At 45.3% G+C, this 18,263-nt stretch overlaps 1 protein-coding gene across 1 annotated transcript; it reads right to left on the bottom strand.

Annotated features, from left to right (window-relative positions):
* Nucleotides 1–863: 863 nt before the first annotated feature.
* Nucleotides 864–17,236, bottom strand: MINPP1 (multiple inositol-polyphosphate phosphatase 1). Its single transcript, XM_021537079.4, has 6 exons — nt 17,152–17,236; nt 16,290–16,846; nt 15,522–15,710; nt 14,551–14,648; nt 13,468–13,601; nt 864–4,532 (listed from the first exon to the last, which is right to left on the bottom strand). Exons 2-6 carry the CDS (start codon nt 16,828–16,830, stop codon nt 4,133–4,135), a joined length of 1,362 nt encoding a protein of 453 aa, XP_021392754.1. The 5' UTR covers nt 16,831–16,846; nt 17,152–17,236; the 3' UTR covers nt 864–4,132.
* Between the last annotated feature and the right edge of the window lie 1,027 nt (nt 17,237–18,263).

An 18,263-nucleotide genomic window follows, 5' to 3' on the forward strand; every position in this document is an offset into this window, starting at 1 on the left:
CCTGCAGAGCTTTTCTGACCCCTAAATAAATAATGCAAAATTCACCTTGCTTCCTCCATACAGTTCCTTCAAAGTAATCCCTTCCCTGAAGATAAGGGATTTGTTTCTGTTAACTGAACACAGTCACAGGCGTGCTCTAACCTTCCAGCAGACTGTCCGAGAAACAATGGTCCCTTGCAACTCAAAGGAATAGTTGAATTAAATAAATGAGTCCACCATCATAAACACAGTTAGCCTGAACCTCCCCATCCCTGACCTTCACTCCAGGCCACTCAGGTCAGGAGAAAATCTATAATTTAAAGCCCAGGAAAGCAAGAATGTAGCACTTTAAAGATAAGCCACTATTCCTGCCTCAGCAGCACCTGACAATATGACTGTCCTTTTGAAGAGTTAGACAATAAACACAACTCTTTAATGTATTAAAGACCCAAAAATGGGCAATGCTGATCATGTTCCTTCCCCCAGGGTTCTATGTGGTGTCTTAATTTGAGAGGCATTTCCCTCTTTGCCAGTGACTGCAGTTTGGGGGGCTTTTCCCTGCTTTAAACAAAGCACCCTCTCTGGGTTTTCCATTTCCAGCCATCTTACAGACTAATACACCTTCACAGAAAATGCAGAAACAGCCCCTAATAGAAGATGATGCCATCCCAGCCACCACACCCTTTTTGCACCTGCAAAAACCTTGTCAGGAAATTGTTGCTGCTTTTTATACCAGGGTTCCTGGAAACAAGAGTAAATCTTTAGTCCCCTCAAAATGTGAGCATAAAAACTTAATTAAAGTTAGGTTTTTCCATAACTAAGGCATTTTCTATTAACCACTGAGAAAGCTGATGACTTAAAATAATCAGAGACACCAACACAGGTAACAGCAACCTCAATTGTATTTTGAAGAAAAACAAAACCATGATTCTAAAGATCATATTATTGCTGCTCAGAAAACAGATGAAGAAAGTGTGCAGTTTTATTGCACAGCGCTAAAAATCCACATTTCAAGTTCTCCAAATTCATCCAGTTACTACCAGATCATTACAAATCTGCATTTGACAGCTCCAAACTAACCATAACAGCAGCTCTTAATTGACAGAAAAAAAAATCATTTGCCAGAAAGATTAACCATTTCACAAATTAAAATGTACTTCACACATATTGAAGGCCAGCATACAAGAACACTGTTGGTATTTCCCATCAGTGAAAGCTTCCAGTTGCAGAGAGAGTCCTTGACAGATGTCCGAGATGAGGCCTCCAGAGCCACAGGAAGGAGGAGAAAGCATTATTTGTCTTACAGGACTTTTGCAGGATGTGGGAATGTGCTCTGCCAGGAGATGTGGCAGCCTGATCAAACACTACATACTGAGCTAGTGCACAACTTTGGAGAAGTGTTTTGATCCATTTTAGTTGGTTTTTTTTTGTAAGTAGCTAAACAAATGTCTTTGTTTATTAGACAAAAGGATGAGAGTGAAGTCACCTCCCCAGTGCTAAAAACCAGAGTAAGTGCCTGGAGTATTTACATGTCCCAACACTTCCATAGTGCTACAATGGTGTAAGATTTCCACGCTGAGCCTCTAATTCTGCCAAAGGAGTGAGTCAGAGCATCCTCTAAACACAGATCAGAGCCCCAGCAGCACATTTTCCTCTCCAGTTAACTGCTGACAGGCACTGGAGATCTGTTACACTGGTGGTATGAGGGACCCAGGCTCCAAGGTGAAACAGAACAGCTTCTGAGGCATCACTCACAGAATTTAAACATACAATCAACCTGCTAATGCACAAAGGGTACTCCACAGCAGGAGGTTTTTGGTTCCTGCACCTCACCTGGCACACAAACAAAAAAGCAGTCAAGTGCAATGCATTCCTCCCTCCATAAGGAAGAAGGATGTATCTTTTAACAAATGTGAGGTCTTAAAATCAGTCTTGCTGAACTGACAACAGAATCCTCCATTCATCTCACATAGTGAGGCTTTTATCCCTTCTGTTCATGAATCATCACTGACTCAGAAAAAAAATATTTGTTCAAAGGTGGATTTTCTCACTCTCCTATCTGCTGTTTCCAAACTTAACTGCCTTTAAACAAAGGCTCATTTCTTTATAGCCTGACTCAAATGTTGCAATAAAGCTCTTAACTGGGCTCTGTCACAACCATTTCCATCAGTTGCCTTAGTCTCCAGGTAGGATCATGTGAAAAAGGAGACATGCAAAGGTGATTGAGCAGTAGTCATATGCAGGGGCTGACAATTATCTTGACCTATATTCCTCTGGTTGTTGCAGCACTGAACTCCTCCCTATTTCCTCAACTTCAGAAAGAGCTGTGGATTTTACACAGGCAAATGCTGAAATACTTGAATCAGTATCTTCAGTGATCTCTGCAGCAAGTGGAACACTAATCAAACAAACATAGGTAGGGAAATGCCCTTAACTCGGAGAACAGCAGCAAAAACCAGGTGTTCAATTGCTCCTTAACTTATGTAAACACAAAGTGCTTTTATACCAGTTATATTAAGAAAAAAGTGACCAAAGACTGAGTCCTCAAGAAAAACATTTTTAAAATCCACATGCACTAAGTGCAACTTCTCAACTTGAAGTTTGGCTTTTTTCTGTTTTTGCAGTAGTTAAGTTCCCAGTTCTGGGGGTGAACCTACAAAAAGGACTTATCAGGTGCACTATAGACATTTATACCCTCAACTGCTGCAGGCTATGCTGTGGTAATCACTTATTCCCCGTCTTCACCTCCTGCCCAGGAAAAACAGCAAAATCAACTCCACTTTACAAGGTGAGCTCTGAATGCTCATTAGATAGTGTGAGAACACACTTCAAGAGCTACCAGCATCATAAATCCTTATCCTCATTTGCTTTGGGCCAACTTGGTCAATCATCCATTCCCTTGCAGGTGACAAAGGAATCTTTTTCTGACTTAATTCAGACATTTCTCATTAGCTATCTTCAGTTTTCCTTTTACTGTCACACTGCAGAGCTCTAAAATACTTCCCATGTTTCAGGCATAATGGAACTTACCTAAAGTGCACTTCCTTTAAAATGCCATCAGTCCTTCTATGCCATTCACCTCTTTAAAATCAGCTTCATTTCAAAAGCAAGGTGGCACATCAAATGTGTAATGCCTACATAAGTGGCAGCTTTTTTGGTGCCTTAAAGTTAACAAAGTCAAGCCTCAGTCCAATCTTTATACAGTTCAAAAACCCGGATTTAGAGTTGGCAACAATTCCATTTCAAGCAGGAGGCTGGAGACATCAGAGGTGTTTTCCAGCCAGAGCTGGTAGGAAAACTGTCAGTACCTGGCCAAGACCAAGACATTCAGAGCCATGGCACAGCCTAATCTGAATGCCCTGGCCCAAAAAACACCAGAAATAGATGGTGTTAGTGAAAGGACACTCCAGAATATTTAGACAATAACTGCTGCATTTCCCAGAGCATATAAAAGGAAGAGTGGCTAGTCTCCACACCTTCACTTTTTTCCCCTACTTTTTAAAGATAATTTACTTACCCTGGAGACTAACTTACTATGCAGGATTGGTCGATGACGACCTTAAGACTTTTAATTCCTTGCCCCTTTTCAAGCAGGTGATGCATGCAGGAACTCCTCCTGCTTTAAAATGCCCAAAATAGAAATGGTGCTGTCCAGGCAGAAGTTGTTCAGCTGTGGAGAAGAACTATGTACCCTCTCCCTTCTAGAAGCTTGAGAAAAGGATCAAAAAAAGGTCTGAAGTATTTCATGCGTGGCACAGGAAAACAGTAGCTAGAAACACAGGCAGCAGAAAGCAACACTGAATCAGTCCAACCACCTTCAGATCCAACAAAATAGAAGCTGCCCCAGCTCTTAAATCCACCTATGGCCCATTCATAACAGCAGTGACCAATGAAATCAGCTTATTTGCAAATATAAACACACAGGTATTTGTGCCTTGCATCACGCATTTGTTACAACTTCCCTGTGACAGCAGTTGTTTATGCAGCTCTGCTTATTCAACCATGAACCAGTGCACTGAGCTGAGACAACCCCCCAAATCTGCAAGATTAAAAAGTCAACACAGCAGCAGCAAATCATCCAAAGTGCTTGTTCCCAACACCTGCGGAACTGAAGCCAGATCAACTTGAAGAACACCCGCTCCACTTCATTCTCTCACAGCTCATCGACAACAGTGACGTTGACTTGGGACAACTCGCACTCCTCTTTGAAGTGGCAGTTTTCCAGGATGTCCTTGTAGTAGTCCTTGAGATCCGTGTAGGTGGAGATGGTCTCGTTGGAGTGATGGAAGGGCAGCAGCTTCTCGTTGAGCAACAGCTGTACCTGGTACTCCTCCTGGGAGGAGTTCACGTGGTCACAGTGGTAGAGCACGAAGACCAGGTTGGCTGCGTAAGGCACAATGCGGCCGGTGCGGAATTTCCGCTGCGCCTGCTGGGCATAGTTGCTGGCCAGGAGAGGCTCAGCATCTTTGAAGTAACCCATCAAGGCAAGCAGGGGCTGGAGGGTCTCTGCATGCCCAACTTGGACAATCAAAGGTGAGGAAATGGGTTTGGAGCTAAAAAAGAAAAGAAGCAGAAGGGATGAGCAAGAGGCTGTACTATAAAACAAAACACCAACACGTAGCACAGCTGCCAGCAACCATGGCTGAAGGACACCTTGAACCTGTGTTACTCCTGAGAAAAGCCTCTTTGGGAATTTCAGTCTGTTACAGACATTTTAAATGCAGCTTCCTAAACTTTGTCCAAGTATTGATCCAAGGTCAATGCAGTGAGGGTCAGCCAGTGCCGGGTCCTGCCCTGGGCTCAGCCCCGGCCCTGCAGCTCCAGGCTGGGCAGAGGGGCTGGAAAGGGCCCGTCGGGAAAGGCTCTGGGGGCTGTGCCAGGGCTGGGCAGGAGCCCAGGGGTGCCCAGGGGGGCACGAGGCCAATGGCCCCGGGCTGTGCCAGCCATGGGGTGGCCACAGGCCAGGGCAGGGTCTGTGCCCCGGGCTGGCCCTGCTGAGGGACCCCAGGGCTGTGTCCAGTCTGGGCCCTGGAGGGGCTGGAGCTCACACAGCCAAGCCCTTCATTAGATGTGAGAGAGCCTCCCTCAAATCATCAGCAGCATTTACCAAATTTAGCCTGAAGACAGATCCAGTGATGCAGGGCAACAGTTGTCCCTCCCCTGTTTAGCAGTCCAAATGACCAGCAAGAATACTGCTATTACCAATTCCTGAGGACACCAAGCACTCCAGAAGATGAGTCTCCCTCAGAACAGGTCAGCAAATCAAGGCACTGACTTATACCATGACCTAGGACAGTTTATGTAACAAAAGGTTACACACTGTTAGCCAAAGGGAAGATAAGAGCCAGCTGGCTGTGCCAGGAAGCACCAGCCAAGAAGAAAATCTGACCCTTGCTCTAGAGAGAAGGATGATGGCTTTTGGAGACCATTTCCAAGTGGTCCACATAAATCTAGCGCAGGTAAATAGAGGTTTAGCTTCCAGAAGACACATCTTGACTGGTCTGAAAAGCTCCAACCCAAAGCACTGGAGAAATGGTTAACTGGGAGACGTGCCTGTGGATTGGAACTCTGATCAGCTCAGCAGGAATTCAGTGCTGGGCCAGGATGGGACCTGCCAGCTCAGTGCAACCATGGTGTTTGTGCAGTCTGACACACTCCTTGTACCACATTGCTGGTGAGCCTGAGCCCTTCTGACCCCACTCCTCAGCCTCTCCCCTTAGACAAAACACCCCTTAAAAAATACATCCAAACCCTGCCTCTGTTTTATGCTCAAAAGAAGCAGCCTTCAAACCATGTAAAAGTTCTCTGTGGAGGACACTGTATTTTTTCCCACCTATGCCTTTGTTGCACCAAGATCTTTACATTCACCACACTCTTCCAGCTCCTCCAAAATCAGTGCTCCTGCTTGTGTTCTCCTCTTGCTATTTATGACCACTCACTTTAGAATTCTCGAGTCCCTTTCTCTTCACTTCCCTCTCTCACCCACTTGACCAATTCACACTTCTCCTTCCCATCCACACACACCTGCAGGGAAGTATTTTTAGGTTTTAGGACACATTCACACCCCTCCTGTCATAGCAGCAAGACACAGATGTCTGCGGAAGGAAACAGAAGGCCGCTCCTTTGATCTCCTGCAATTTCCAGCTCAGAAGTCTGTAGGCACAGAGGTGGCTTCAAGGTAATGAATCACTGCTTTGCCAAATCTTTCCTTCAAGCCACATGCATTTCTAGCACACACAATGTCCTGTGGCAAGGAGCTGCACAGCTTCAAAGACTGCTTTTAATTTTTTTTATCTGCAGATGCCATGTCCCATTTAATCCATTCTATTCACAGCTTCACAATAGTGTTCTTTCCAAGCTGAGAATTCCTACCATAGTCCTTCCACAATTTTCCACATGAGCTATATCCCTTTATATCAGAATATCACAATGCACAGTGCTCCAGAACCATAATCTACACAGAAATCAATGCTACACCCATGAGCTCTCTGCTTAATTCCTGATATCCAACATGGAATGATTTGGATGGGAAGTGACCTTAAAGATCATCTCATTCCAACTCCCTGTCCGAGACACCTTCTACAGGCCAGGCTGCCCCAAACTCCATGTGCCTGAAGTTTGAGATATCTCAGACAGCTACAACCTCACAACAGCCCCTGAGCAATAGCTCTCCCAGATTCTATCCAACAGGTGATAAGAAGATAATTTTCCGTGGATTACTTGACAGCTCTGCAGTTTTCCAGCCCAGTCATTCTCACCAGGTTCTTTCACAATCTTCCTACCAGAAACACTTCATCTTATTTATCTTGAATAAAAGTGCCACATTTGCAATACTATTGAACTTGTCAGCTCTTCTCAACATTCCAAACAGGTCAGATCTTTCCGGCTCTATCTCTGCTAGGAAAAGTCAATCAGGAGTCCCTACCCTCCATTTCTTGTAATTTTATCAATTTCTTCCCTCTGTAAGGACCTTTCCCCTTAACCGTTGCTGCTTGATTTCTTTAGATAAGAAGGATGTTTGGATATCATGACCATAGCTACCATATCACCCTATTTTCTATTTGCTGATCCCTCCCAAGAGCTCCAAGAGGAATGTCTTCCTTTTAAAGAGCCATCCTAACACTTCTCAGATGTATCAGATTCATCAAGGTGCTCAGCAGTATTAGTCTGGAGCATTATTTCTACAAGACTGCCGTGGAATTCTAATTCTCTCCTGGAGCTGCTTTTTAAATTTTTTCCCTTATTTATTTGTGTTTTCATGTCTTCCCAGCTACATAGTGGTCTTTGTTTTGTTAACTATGAGGGAAGCTGGGAATGCAAATATGCTGCTAGAATCTCCAAAACAACCTTACATAGGTATTACAGACTCCACAGGGAATGAATTTCACATTTCACCACTCAAAAAATTGCTTCAGAACTGCTAAGAAAAAAAAAAATTAACATTCTGGCTATCAGTGCTGACTTTAAGCCAAGTTCAGCTTTACTTTCCAGGTGATGCTAAGCAGGAATGCTGAAATCAAAGTAAACCACAAAAAAATGGGGCAAAAAAGAAATCATAAAAAACCAGCATGGCATATGTTTACAAAGGAAACAATTTATGGTACAGACAAGTTTTTAAGAACAAGGGAAGAAGGACTGAACAAGCTGCTCACTCTCAGTGTAACTTGAGTTTTTCCTTCACTTGCTTTAGTCTCATGAAATCCTCATGCCAACAGGCCAAACAGCCTTGGGAGGCAAAACAAACCTCTCCCACTCAGTGCTATCTCACTGGATTAGTATAATGAGGATTAAAACTGCTTCCTGATAGAACCCCGAGATCTCCACAGCCCCTTGAATGCCTGATCTTTCATCAGTACTGGTGATTTCCCAAACTGCTCCAGCACTCCCTATTCAGGGACAGGGTCAGCACTCCAGCTCAGATGTGGTTTCCTATCACCCAGCAATGACAACCGAAACGGCCATCAAGGTTAAACTGCGATATTTTTAATTGTGGGGAGAATGACAGCAGATTGTCTTCAGAGAATACCCACAGGCAAAGGTTACCACTGCCCCTGTATTTCTGATAAAGGCAGAACAAGCAACAAAACAGTGATAAACAGTAGCACAGGCTAATAAAATATTAAATGGCAGGCCAGATGCTTCCCTGCTCAATTTGCCTGTTTATCAATGACTCAGTGTCTTGTTGAAAGCGTCAAAGTTCTAAACATTGTACTCTGGCAATTATTAATGGCATTTCAATCCACTTTTCCCCTGCTTTTTATTTACTAGTACATGGCTTGGGAAAGCCCACTGAGGAAATCTCATTCCCACCTTTGAAGGGAGATGAAGGAATTGTGCATAAAACTCTGACACAAAATACTAGGAGCTTGTCTGAAAGTGATTGGTTTCATATTCATTTCATGGGGCACTTCCAAGTGAGCAGAAAGGGCTCCCAGTAGGCAGAGGTTTTAGGACACATTCACATCCCTCCTGTCACAGCAGCAAGACACAGATGTCTATGGAAGGAAATAGAAGGCCATGCCTTTGATCTCCTGCAATTTCCAGCTCAGAAGTCTCTAGGGACAAAGGTGGCTTCTAGGAAACAAACAGGTTTCACTGGGGAGATGTGCCAACTCCTGAACTGCCCACACTGGTGTTTTATGGGTTTTTTTTTTTTACCTTTTATGTAAATCTGACCACAGACGAAAATGAAAAAAGTATTGAACAATTCAGCAGCACAAGCCCAAAAGCTAAGTCTCACCATGGTGGGGAAAAGAGGCATCAGGGAAAAGCACAGATGTGGGATTTATCATCCAGGTAAATTCTAGCTCTCCTGGATCTCAGCAGATTTGGGTTTAACTCTGAATCTTCTGCATCAGCTCACCCATCCTCAAGAGCAGATCATTCCTACTCTTCCCAGGACTACTGCTAGTTCACTTTCCATATAGAAAAAGTGAACTTTCTTTTGACCAAAGTTTATTTCCCAAGCACTGATTGGATTTTCACTTAGAAATAACTCAGACCCCAGGAAAAAGTGGGATAAGATGAAACATTTCCTGCAGCAAAGCTCAACCAGCCAACCTTCAAACCTCATGTACAAATCCCTCCAACAACTGCACAGAAGGCAAGATTTAACACCTGTTTAACAAGCATTTTGTTCCTTTTCTCCCTAATAAAAAAGCCAGGTCAAAGGACTCCAAAACCTGCTTTCAACTATGGGATGAATTCTTCATCCTTCTCACTTCCCCCTGTGATTTATTTCAGGAAAGAAAAAAAAAAAAAGCTGGACAAACCCTAAATATAGCAGGAGACAGCAGAGATCAGGGAAGGCAGTGGTGGCACTCAGGGCAGCAGAAATATTTAACGGTGTTAAAGCTCAGAGGGTTTTCACCAGTGGGAAGAAGAATAAAGAAAGTTAAAAATATATATCTGTCAAACAGTATTAAGTCCTCATATGCCCAAACTTCCACCATAAATAGAAGACAGCAAATCATTCCCAGAATCAGCACCAACACAAGAGAATGCCACCACTAATACTGACCGGAGAAAATTTTCTTCTGTTGCAAGAAGGAACAAGCTCCCTCATGACAAAAGCAAATTTGAAAAGCTGACTGGACTACATAAAACTCATTAAAAACCCTGATTAAAAGGCTCTTATCTAGTCCTGCAACACTTTATCAGCTGGAGCTAATTAGGCTAGGCCTTGTGTTTCACTGCAGAGCTACTGCTCTTTCCTGGCTGATACCACCTCTCCCGTTGTTTCAGACCTCAGAGTGAAATGCATTCCTGCAGCAGCACCACAATAATGCTCAGTGTTGATCCATCAAGGGCCAAAACCAAACCAAGAGGCTCCTGGCACTTGGCAAACCCTTTCTGCCCAAGGTTCTGACACTGGTCAGACCAGTTAATTTGTTTGTTATTTGCCTAGATACTGTTTAATTTGGGTTTTTCATTCTTACATAAAAGGATATGACTATCAGGGTTGCTCAGATACTCTTTCAGACCAATCCTGAGCAAGCATATTAACTAATTAATGTGAGATTGAGGACATGCTGGGGAGTCTGAAAGGCCCAAGAAGCTTTACATCTCTGGCTCTGGGTAGACAGATGAACAGCCACAGTGCCAGGGGAGAGACTCCAGGCTGCCCAGCTCTCTGAGATAGAAGTCAGCAAACACAAACACTTCAGAAATGCAGACACAGGCATGCTGCTGAATGTGCCACAAGCATCTGTGGTGAATTTCACACCTCTGGCTTCCCCAGAAGCTCCCTTTAGTCATGTCAGAAGCGCCACCTTTGAAAGATGGAGCAATCAAAGCCAACCACACACTATGATATGACAGCCACACACAGCTGCTGACTGAGACACTGACTCTTTATTAATGAAAGTCATCCCAGCAGCAGTGAAGGGGTTTTCATTAAAAACCTGACTGAACATTTGGAACCTGAGCAAAAGGGGATTTTCAATCTAATTATTTCATTGCTACTGCATATGTAGAAGCTTTTTGCTCAGTTCCCTTTATTTTGAACTGTGAAGTGGTTTTAGATCATCCATTATACTACTTTGTACTGAGTCATAGGTTTGGAAAGAACAATTAGGACACAGGCAGTAAATGACTCCTGAAAGGTTACCAATTGTGTTGGGAAGTGACCTGCAAAAAGGAAAGCAAATTACATGGAACAATAAAAGCTACCAATAAATTGCTAAATTGGTCCATTTACCATAACTCACAAAGATCACCTTCAATTGATCTTGAATCATATTCAAATAAGCCCTTTTTAAAATACTTTGGATCTGCTTACTCTCTCAGAGGAAACCATCACCAAATATTTTGCAATGCATATGTGCAGCTAGGCTGGTATTATCAGTACACACTGTAAATGCTGAGATGGCTGCACAAAGCATCCTCCCAATTTCCAGAGCCTTGTGGTCACCCCATTTGGTCACTACAAGCAATAATAGGTATTTCATATTCTTTCACCAGCAGGAAATAGTAACGTTATATATTTGAAGCTAGAAGGAAAAAAAAAAAAATTGGAAAGTCTAAAACAGCTTTAGTGAATACCTGATGTGCTTTAAAGTGTGCCACAGCTGATTTGCAAATCCACCTCTGCCCAAGCATGCAGAAGCAAAGCTTTTTAAAATCAGATGAGCACATTCATATTGCATTAAGTACCAAAATACCTGATTTTCTCAACATACATAGACTTCCTGTGGCCAAAATACTGTTCATTAAACTGCTGGGAAAACCAGCACTGGAAAGTAATTCTTCACCAGCTTCTCTGGCTATTTTCTATCCCTAGAAGGCAGACTTGGGAAAAACACAATTCTTTATAAATGTGAAGACACTGCCCAACTATGCCATTTCAGTACAGAAAAATCACATGGGCTTGATAGGGAACAAATGAAACTTTAAACCAGAGCCTATTTCTTAAGCACAAATAGTTTCATTTTATATACATCTCATGTTTTTGTAACTAAGAAAATTTCTACAGAAGAAAAGAGAATCCTGGCCCCCAACCTATCCCTTTCACAGCTTTTAACAGCAAGACTGCACAGAAGACACTATTGCTAGTTTAAACCCCAGAGTGATACTGGAATTCATATGATGGAAGAGCCTAAAAACATCTGAAGATTTTGCACTGCAAACTGAAAGTGGGACTAATTAGCAATAGGTATTTATTACCACCACCGTCATATTCCTAAGATTAGACTAACCAGAAGGAAGGGTTTTCCACCAGAGAAATAAAACCAAGCTTTGATAAGGCAACTAAGTTTGGTGATAAGATTACAAGGGCAACAATCACTTCATGGAAGAAACAGATTCTCTTTTTAATTTCACTGTAACTGGGAATGAAAACAGAACAAAGCTATTGAACATAAAGGCAGAAAGCATGCTACAAAAATACAGCTTTGCCAACACTGCTCTCCACTGTCAAGTCTGGAGCAGCACAGATAATTCACATCCCTCAGCTTCTTCCCAGAACAGAAATGCTTCCCTTTTTACTTCTGGATAGCCCAATCTAAGCCTTCCAAAAAGAAAAAGATTTTGGGGCAAAGAGAATGCCCTGGAAGTAACTTTTTCTTAAATTTTTAGAGCAAGCAGCCAGTTATAAATCCATGTTAAACATTGTTAAACTTAAACATTCCACTGAATGACATTTAATTGTCACAAAAGTTCATTTTCTGAAAATGCTGCTAAAATGTTTAACCTGCTGCCTTGAAGTTGACCATCACCATAAAAAGAAAGTTTTATGTATCTATTAATTTGTATGTTTTCTTTCTACTCTTATTCTGCTAGAGGGTGTCTCTCTCCATAGATGAAAAAGAGATAAATCTCACTCTGAAGATGAAATAGGATTAGGTGCATCTCTGCTGCCTAGATTCCAAGAGACAAGGCGGCCCTGGTAGATTCCCACATCCTCTCCAGGGTTACCCAGCGCAGTTTATTCCCAAGTCTCCAGTGCTTTACGAGTGCCACCTTCTGTTGAGGAAGGGAGTAACACATTCCTGCGGCACTCGGCTTTCCCGTTTCTGTTTAGGATGAGGCTCACCCTGAAGACTGCTCACCCAGCTTGGAACTTTACAAGATTTAGGGTCCTGATCCTTTACACTCACTGCCTGCTTCCCACTGAGATGGCAAAACAACACGAGAGCCCCAGGTGGTGCAACTACTTCCACAGCCAATGCTGAAAAACCACAGTGCTTGGGAGCTCTGCCTTCCCACCTCCCAGTTCAGCAACTGCTGATCCCGCTCCAAATCAATTTGAAATCTCCATCTGTATCCGTTTCTTCCAACTACAGCTCTTGGGTTTTAAAAAATTGTTATTATTAAACTCACACAGATGTTTTATATACAGGTGAGACACACAGCTGCAGCTAGTGTGTGTAATATAGGGATTGAAAGGCTCTTGCTGCTCAATGAGGAAATGACACTAAAAGGGAACAGAATTGATCACTCTCCTTTCATTATACAATCTTATGGCCCTATACTTGATATCCTGTACTTCTATAAAATTTTCATACTAATCTGCTAAGATATTAATTGCTGTGACTGATTATTAACCATGAACTTCTAATTGTTCAGTTTACATAACAACATAAACACAGACTGCAAATTAATTTAAGCAATAAATTATTTTTAATAAAAAAGCTATAAAAAGCTGTATTATAAAAGCTGAATTATTTTAACTCAGTATCTCCTCAAACTGCAGTAAGAAAATACTACTCTCAGACAGCAGCTGGCTGTCCTCTGAAGGCCTGTGTGGATCAGCAAGTTAAAAGATGGAAATACTTTAGCTGAGCACAAAAGTAGAAAAAAAAAATATACTCTACAAAGTAATACTGCTCCAGTAAAAATTGTATTCTCACTGTTAAAACTCTCCTAGCTCCAGCTCTCCAAATGTTGCCACATTCAGAAGTACAGTACTGAACTTCCTTTCACATTAAATCCAGCTCAGGATTGAGCACAGAAAGCTCACACCCAAAGCACTGAAGACTCTTGATTTACCTTTTGCTCTCCTCCACTGCTTTGTCCAAGTGCTGGAAGATATCTTGGAATAAAACACAGCTGGAGCGACTGTTGATGTCATAGCCATATCCTCTCTTCCAGTATTGCTTCAGGTCGTTCAGGTATTCCAGCACCTAAAGTTAGAGCTCAGTTTTTTATTACTGCACCAAGGGAAAACAAAAAGCTCACAGCCTGGAGCAATGACAAAAACACAACCCCAAACATCAGGGCTCCAGTTGAAACCACTGCAGCCTAAAGCCAGACAACAGATCAGACCAAAGAGTGACCAAATTCAGCATCTGGTAACAATCACCAAAAAACCCCCTGAAGTACTGCACATCACGAGACAACCACTATCCACTGCTTTTTTAGCACTTCTCATTTTGCCTTTGGCTCATCATTCTTCTCAGAGAATCCATTCCACACCTTTAGTCCAGCTTGTTTTGTGTCTGTTTTCATGTTCCAGAGACATGCACACATTTCAAGCAGACAGAACTGTGCCTTGGAATTATTCAAGAGCACACTGTGCTCTCCTTGTTCTGTTCCTTTCCTGACAATTCCTGGCATCCAAGTCATTTCCCACCTCCCTGCTGGGTATAAATAACTAGACTGAACAGGGCAGGTCTCAGCAGAAGCCCATGGTGAGCCTGATGCTCTCAGACAGGAGATCACTTGCCCCTAACTGCCCACCCTTTAGCCAAACACCCACCTCTGCAAAGGTCTCCTCTTTTCCCAGGGGTGCAGATTTCCTTAAGAGCCGTACTGAACACCAAAAGTTATATCAAACAATTTTGAAAGTAGAGGAACAAACATTTGTCTCATTTATCTGGTTCTGTCAGTAGGCATTTATTTGGTTTAGAGAGCTGATAGTGCCCAAAACCGAACAGAGTCTTAGAGGCCCTGGAAGACCTCATTTGATGTACCCTGGAGTGAATTTTGCCACGTGATTGTATCACATGAAAATCACACATTATGGAATGGTTTGGGATGGAAGGCCATTTAAGATCACCTCATTCCAAACCCTCTGCCACAGGCAGGAGTAATTTCCACTAGAGCAGGTTGCTCCAAGTCTCACTCACATACCTTGGCATCTTCTTCACTGAAGAGTGAACACCATGGGGAGGTCACATTTTTTATGGCCAGCTCGTATGAGCAGGTGAGAAAAGCCACTTGAACAAGATCTACAATAAAGCCAACAAACAAGCAAGAGATAAACCACTGCTACACAAGCAAGAGATAAACCATTGCTACACAAGTGGCAAATTCCTCTCCTCATTTTACCTCTGAAATGAATTGCAGTTACTCTTTGGCAATACAAACAATGAAATAAAATAAATATTTGGCAGGACAAAGATCAAGCACCAAAAAATACACAGTTTAACAGAACTATTGTGCAAAATCCAAATTTTGGACTGCAAGCTCTTCACATTACATCATTATAAGAGGAAAACAAGAGCATTTCACTTTAAATGCTGTCCACCTGCTGATGTGAAATAGATGTCAGCCACACAGGTCAAAAGTCAATAAAGGGCAGATGTGAGGGTTGGGTAACTCCCCCTCCACATCAGGAGCTGTGCGCAAGCAGCACTAGGGTGAACTTTGTTTCCAGCATGTCCCTGATGCTGCAATCCCAACAGCAACACTTATTTTGGGGAGCTTTTCCCACCACTTGACCACACAGGAAAACCCAGCACTTCTGTCCTGGACAGGTGAGTTAACACACAGGGCCTGCTTTTCCTTAGGTCATTTATGTTCTTGAGTTGTAATGGGTTTCACAAAAGCAAAATTAAAACATTCAAATCCCTCCAAAACCAGGTAAAGCTGATTTCATCTACAGGAAAGATGTCTTCAAGTATCTTTTTTCTTCTGACCACTGTCCAACAATCATTCATTACTGCAACACCAACACAGACTTACAGACTTGTGTACTTAATTAGAGACTGTATCTCCAAGTTACAGCCACTTCAAATTACCTATTCTGCATAACTATATGTCTTGGAAGTTGTTCTTGGCCAGCCTTGGAGCCAAAGCCACCTCTAACAGGAATTCCTTACCTGCATTTAGCTCCTCCACTGGCAAACACAAGGCACTGGCCACCTTCTCCAGAACCTTCTTCATCTCAGGCCCCTCTTTGAAGGCGGTCACCTGGCACATGGCCTTGTCGTTCTCCTCCACCATGGCTACAAACTTGGCGCAGTAATCAAAGAACCGCATCAGGAAGTCGTTAACTTCAATCTCCACCTCTGAAAGCAAACGTGGGCCTCAAGCAGAGCACCTCCATCCCCAAGGGCCCCAGCACGTGGCCACCACGCCAGCCTCCGAGGGACACGTCAGCCACCACAGCCGTGTCCCCACGGAGGGGGTGCAGGGTGGCCCTCAACCACAGGGAGGGCAGGGAGGTACATCCCCAATGCCTCTGGGAGCTCCCTCAGGGAGGGACTCTTCCAGTCACCCATGAAGGCATCAGGAGTCCCCCAGCCCCTCAGCGAGGTCAGGGTGCTCCCTCGGCTGGGTCGAGGCTCCCCCAGCGCTCAGGGACAGCACAGGGCTCCCTCAGGAGAGGGATGGAGCTCCCGCAGGGAGGGTGTGAGGGACCTTCGGCGGTGCTAGGAATCCCAGGGGCTGTCCCAGCCCCGCAGGGAGGACACGGGAGTCATTCACTCAGGGCACAGATCTCCCTCACCCCCTCAAGGAGCAGGTCCCCAAAGAGCACCTGGTGGCCCTCAGGAAGGTACGGGAGCCCCCCACCCCCGTGGGACAGCTGGGAGCCCTTCAGGATAAGCCAGGGGCTCCCCAGGGAAGGGCTGCGTGTCGGCACTCACCGTCGCCGCCGAAGTCGAGGGTGGGCCCAAGCCCTTGGCGGAAAGAAGCCCCGCTCTGCAGGCAGCGGTGCTTGGAGCTGCTGGCCAGCTCCAGGCGGCGGCGGGCGGCGAAGAGCGCGGGGAAGCGGGCGGCCATGCGCCGCGCCAGCTGCTCCATGTCGCGCCGGCCCTGCGGCGCCAGCTGCCCGTCCATGCTCTCCTCGTACCACATGGGCCAGTCGGCCAGGGCGACGGCGGCGGGGCAGGCGGCGGCCGCCGCGGCGTGGCGCAGCAGCCGGGAGTGCAGCTCGCCCAGCCGGCGGATCTGCCCGGCCGTGGGGTAGCGGGTGCCGTGCCGCAGCACGGCGCGGAGCTGCAGCGGAGTGCAGGAGGCGGGCAGCGAGCCGCCCGCCTCGGGCCCCAGGGACAGCGGGTCGCTCACCAGGTACGGGTTCACCTCCTCGTAGCGGGACTTGGTGCCGAAGTAGTCGCTCAGCCCCGCGCTGGCCGGCGGCAGGGCGAGGAGCAGAAGCAGCAGACCGGCTTCGCAGCGAGGCGCCATGGCTGCAACTGCGCGGCTGCCGCAGGAAGAGGCGGAGCGGGGCCGCCTCTTCAGGGCTCCAGCCGCCTCAGGGACCGCCCAGCCCGGCCCCGCCCGGCCCCTCACGGCTCCGCTCGGCCCCTGGCTGCTTTGTTCCCATTGACCCGGCTCCGCTCCCCCCTGGCCGCTTCGTTCCCATTGACCCGGCTCCGCTCCCCCCTGGCCGCTTCGTCCGCATTGACCCGGCTCCGCTCCCCCCGAGCCGCTTCGTCCGCGCTGTCCCGGCTCCGCTCCCCCCTCACCGCTTCGTTCCCATTGACCCGGCTCCGCTCGGCCCCTCACCGCTTCGTCCGCGCTGCCCCGGCTCCGCTCGGCTCAGCACAGCTCCTCACGGCATCGCCCGCTCCATCCCGGCCTCCCCCGACCCCTCTCGGCTTCTCGCGTCCCCTCACGCCTTCGCCCGCCCACCCGGGACTCTCGTACCCGGGCGGAGGCGGGAGCCCTGAGGGCAGCCGTGAGCCGTCCGGCCGATTTTTGCATCTGCTTTGCCTCTGTGGAGCTGCACTTCACGGAGCTCAGTAAAAATAAAAAAGTCGATACATAGACACGAGAGGAATGGTCTAATTCCTCTGTGCAGGCAGAACAGCTGGATCGAGTGCAGTAGGGAAACAGAGATGAGGTACGTTGTCTTTCTCTGTGTATGAAAGTCAGAGCAAACCCTGCAAAGCAGATGGGCTCAGGACAGCCTAACCTTCTTCTTGGTGGTCAGGGTCCAAGATGTGCTAGTTCTGAAAAATTTAAAATTGCTCCTTTCTTCTCTGCAGTTCTCTAAGGTTTACTATTACCAAAAATTCACCTTGTTCAACTGGTAACAAAATGTGCTGCTGCCCCTTGGACTCCTTTTTCAGAGAATATTATCTGTTGACATAAAGCAGCAGCAGAAACTTGCTAACAAATCCCTAGCTTCTTTTATTCATCACATTAGTCTAATTAGCATTTAAATTAGCTAAATATTAAGACCATTTCAGTCAAAACTCTGGACCTAGGCTGTGCTGGGAATGGCGCAAGTGAGGATGTGGAAGTAAACTTAAAAGCCATATCTGTTTTTCAGAGATCTGTGAAAACTTCAGTTATTATGTGAATATCTCCATCATTAGAGAAGCTCTGGCATAGATAGATTTTTAAAAAGTTAGTGCAATCTTCTCTTTGTTGCTTCTTCATGGCAGAAATTAATCTCAAACTAGGAACACTGCTGGGGACTGCATCTCCCCTCAAAATTCGCTTTCTCCTCCAACATGAGCGACCAAAGCCAAGAAGGATCTTTCACAGGTGTTTTTGGCTCCTTTTTTAGTAAAAAAAGAGCTGGATGGCAGTCCAGGTAAAGTAGTGATGCTGTGAGGGGATTGGAGGTGGCTGCTGCAGGGGTCAGCAGCGTGGGGCATATGGGTTTTCCA

This window comes from Lonchura striata, chromosome 6 (assembly GCF_050655825.1).
Source record: "Lonchura striata isolate lonStrDom1 chromosome 6, ASM5065582v1, whole genome shotgun sequence".
In the NCBI taxonomy this organism is placed as follows: domain Eukaryota; kingdom Metazoa; phylum Chordata; class Aves; order Passeriformes; family Estrildidae; genus Lonchura; species Lonchura striata.

What these genes read in the sequence shown, in the direction of transcription:
- MINPP1 (XM_021537079.4), bottom strand. Translation starts at nt 16,830, where the DNA reads ATGGCGCCTCGCTGCGAAGCCGGTCTGCTGCTTCTGCTCCTCGCCCTG. An exon ending in AGTGGAGGAGCTAAATGCAG is followed by an intron (nt 14,649 to 15,521) that starts GTAAGGAATTCC and finishes GCTTTATTGTAG; the next exon opens with ATCTTGTTCAAGTGGCTTTT. An exon ending in TCAGTGAAGAAGATGCCAAG is followed by an intron (nt 13,602 to 14,550) that starts GTATGTGAGTGA and finishes CTCTAACTTTAG; the next exon opens with GTGCTGGAATACCTGAACGA.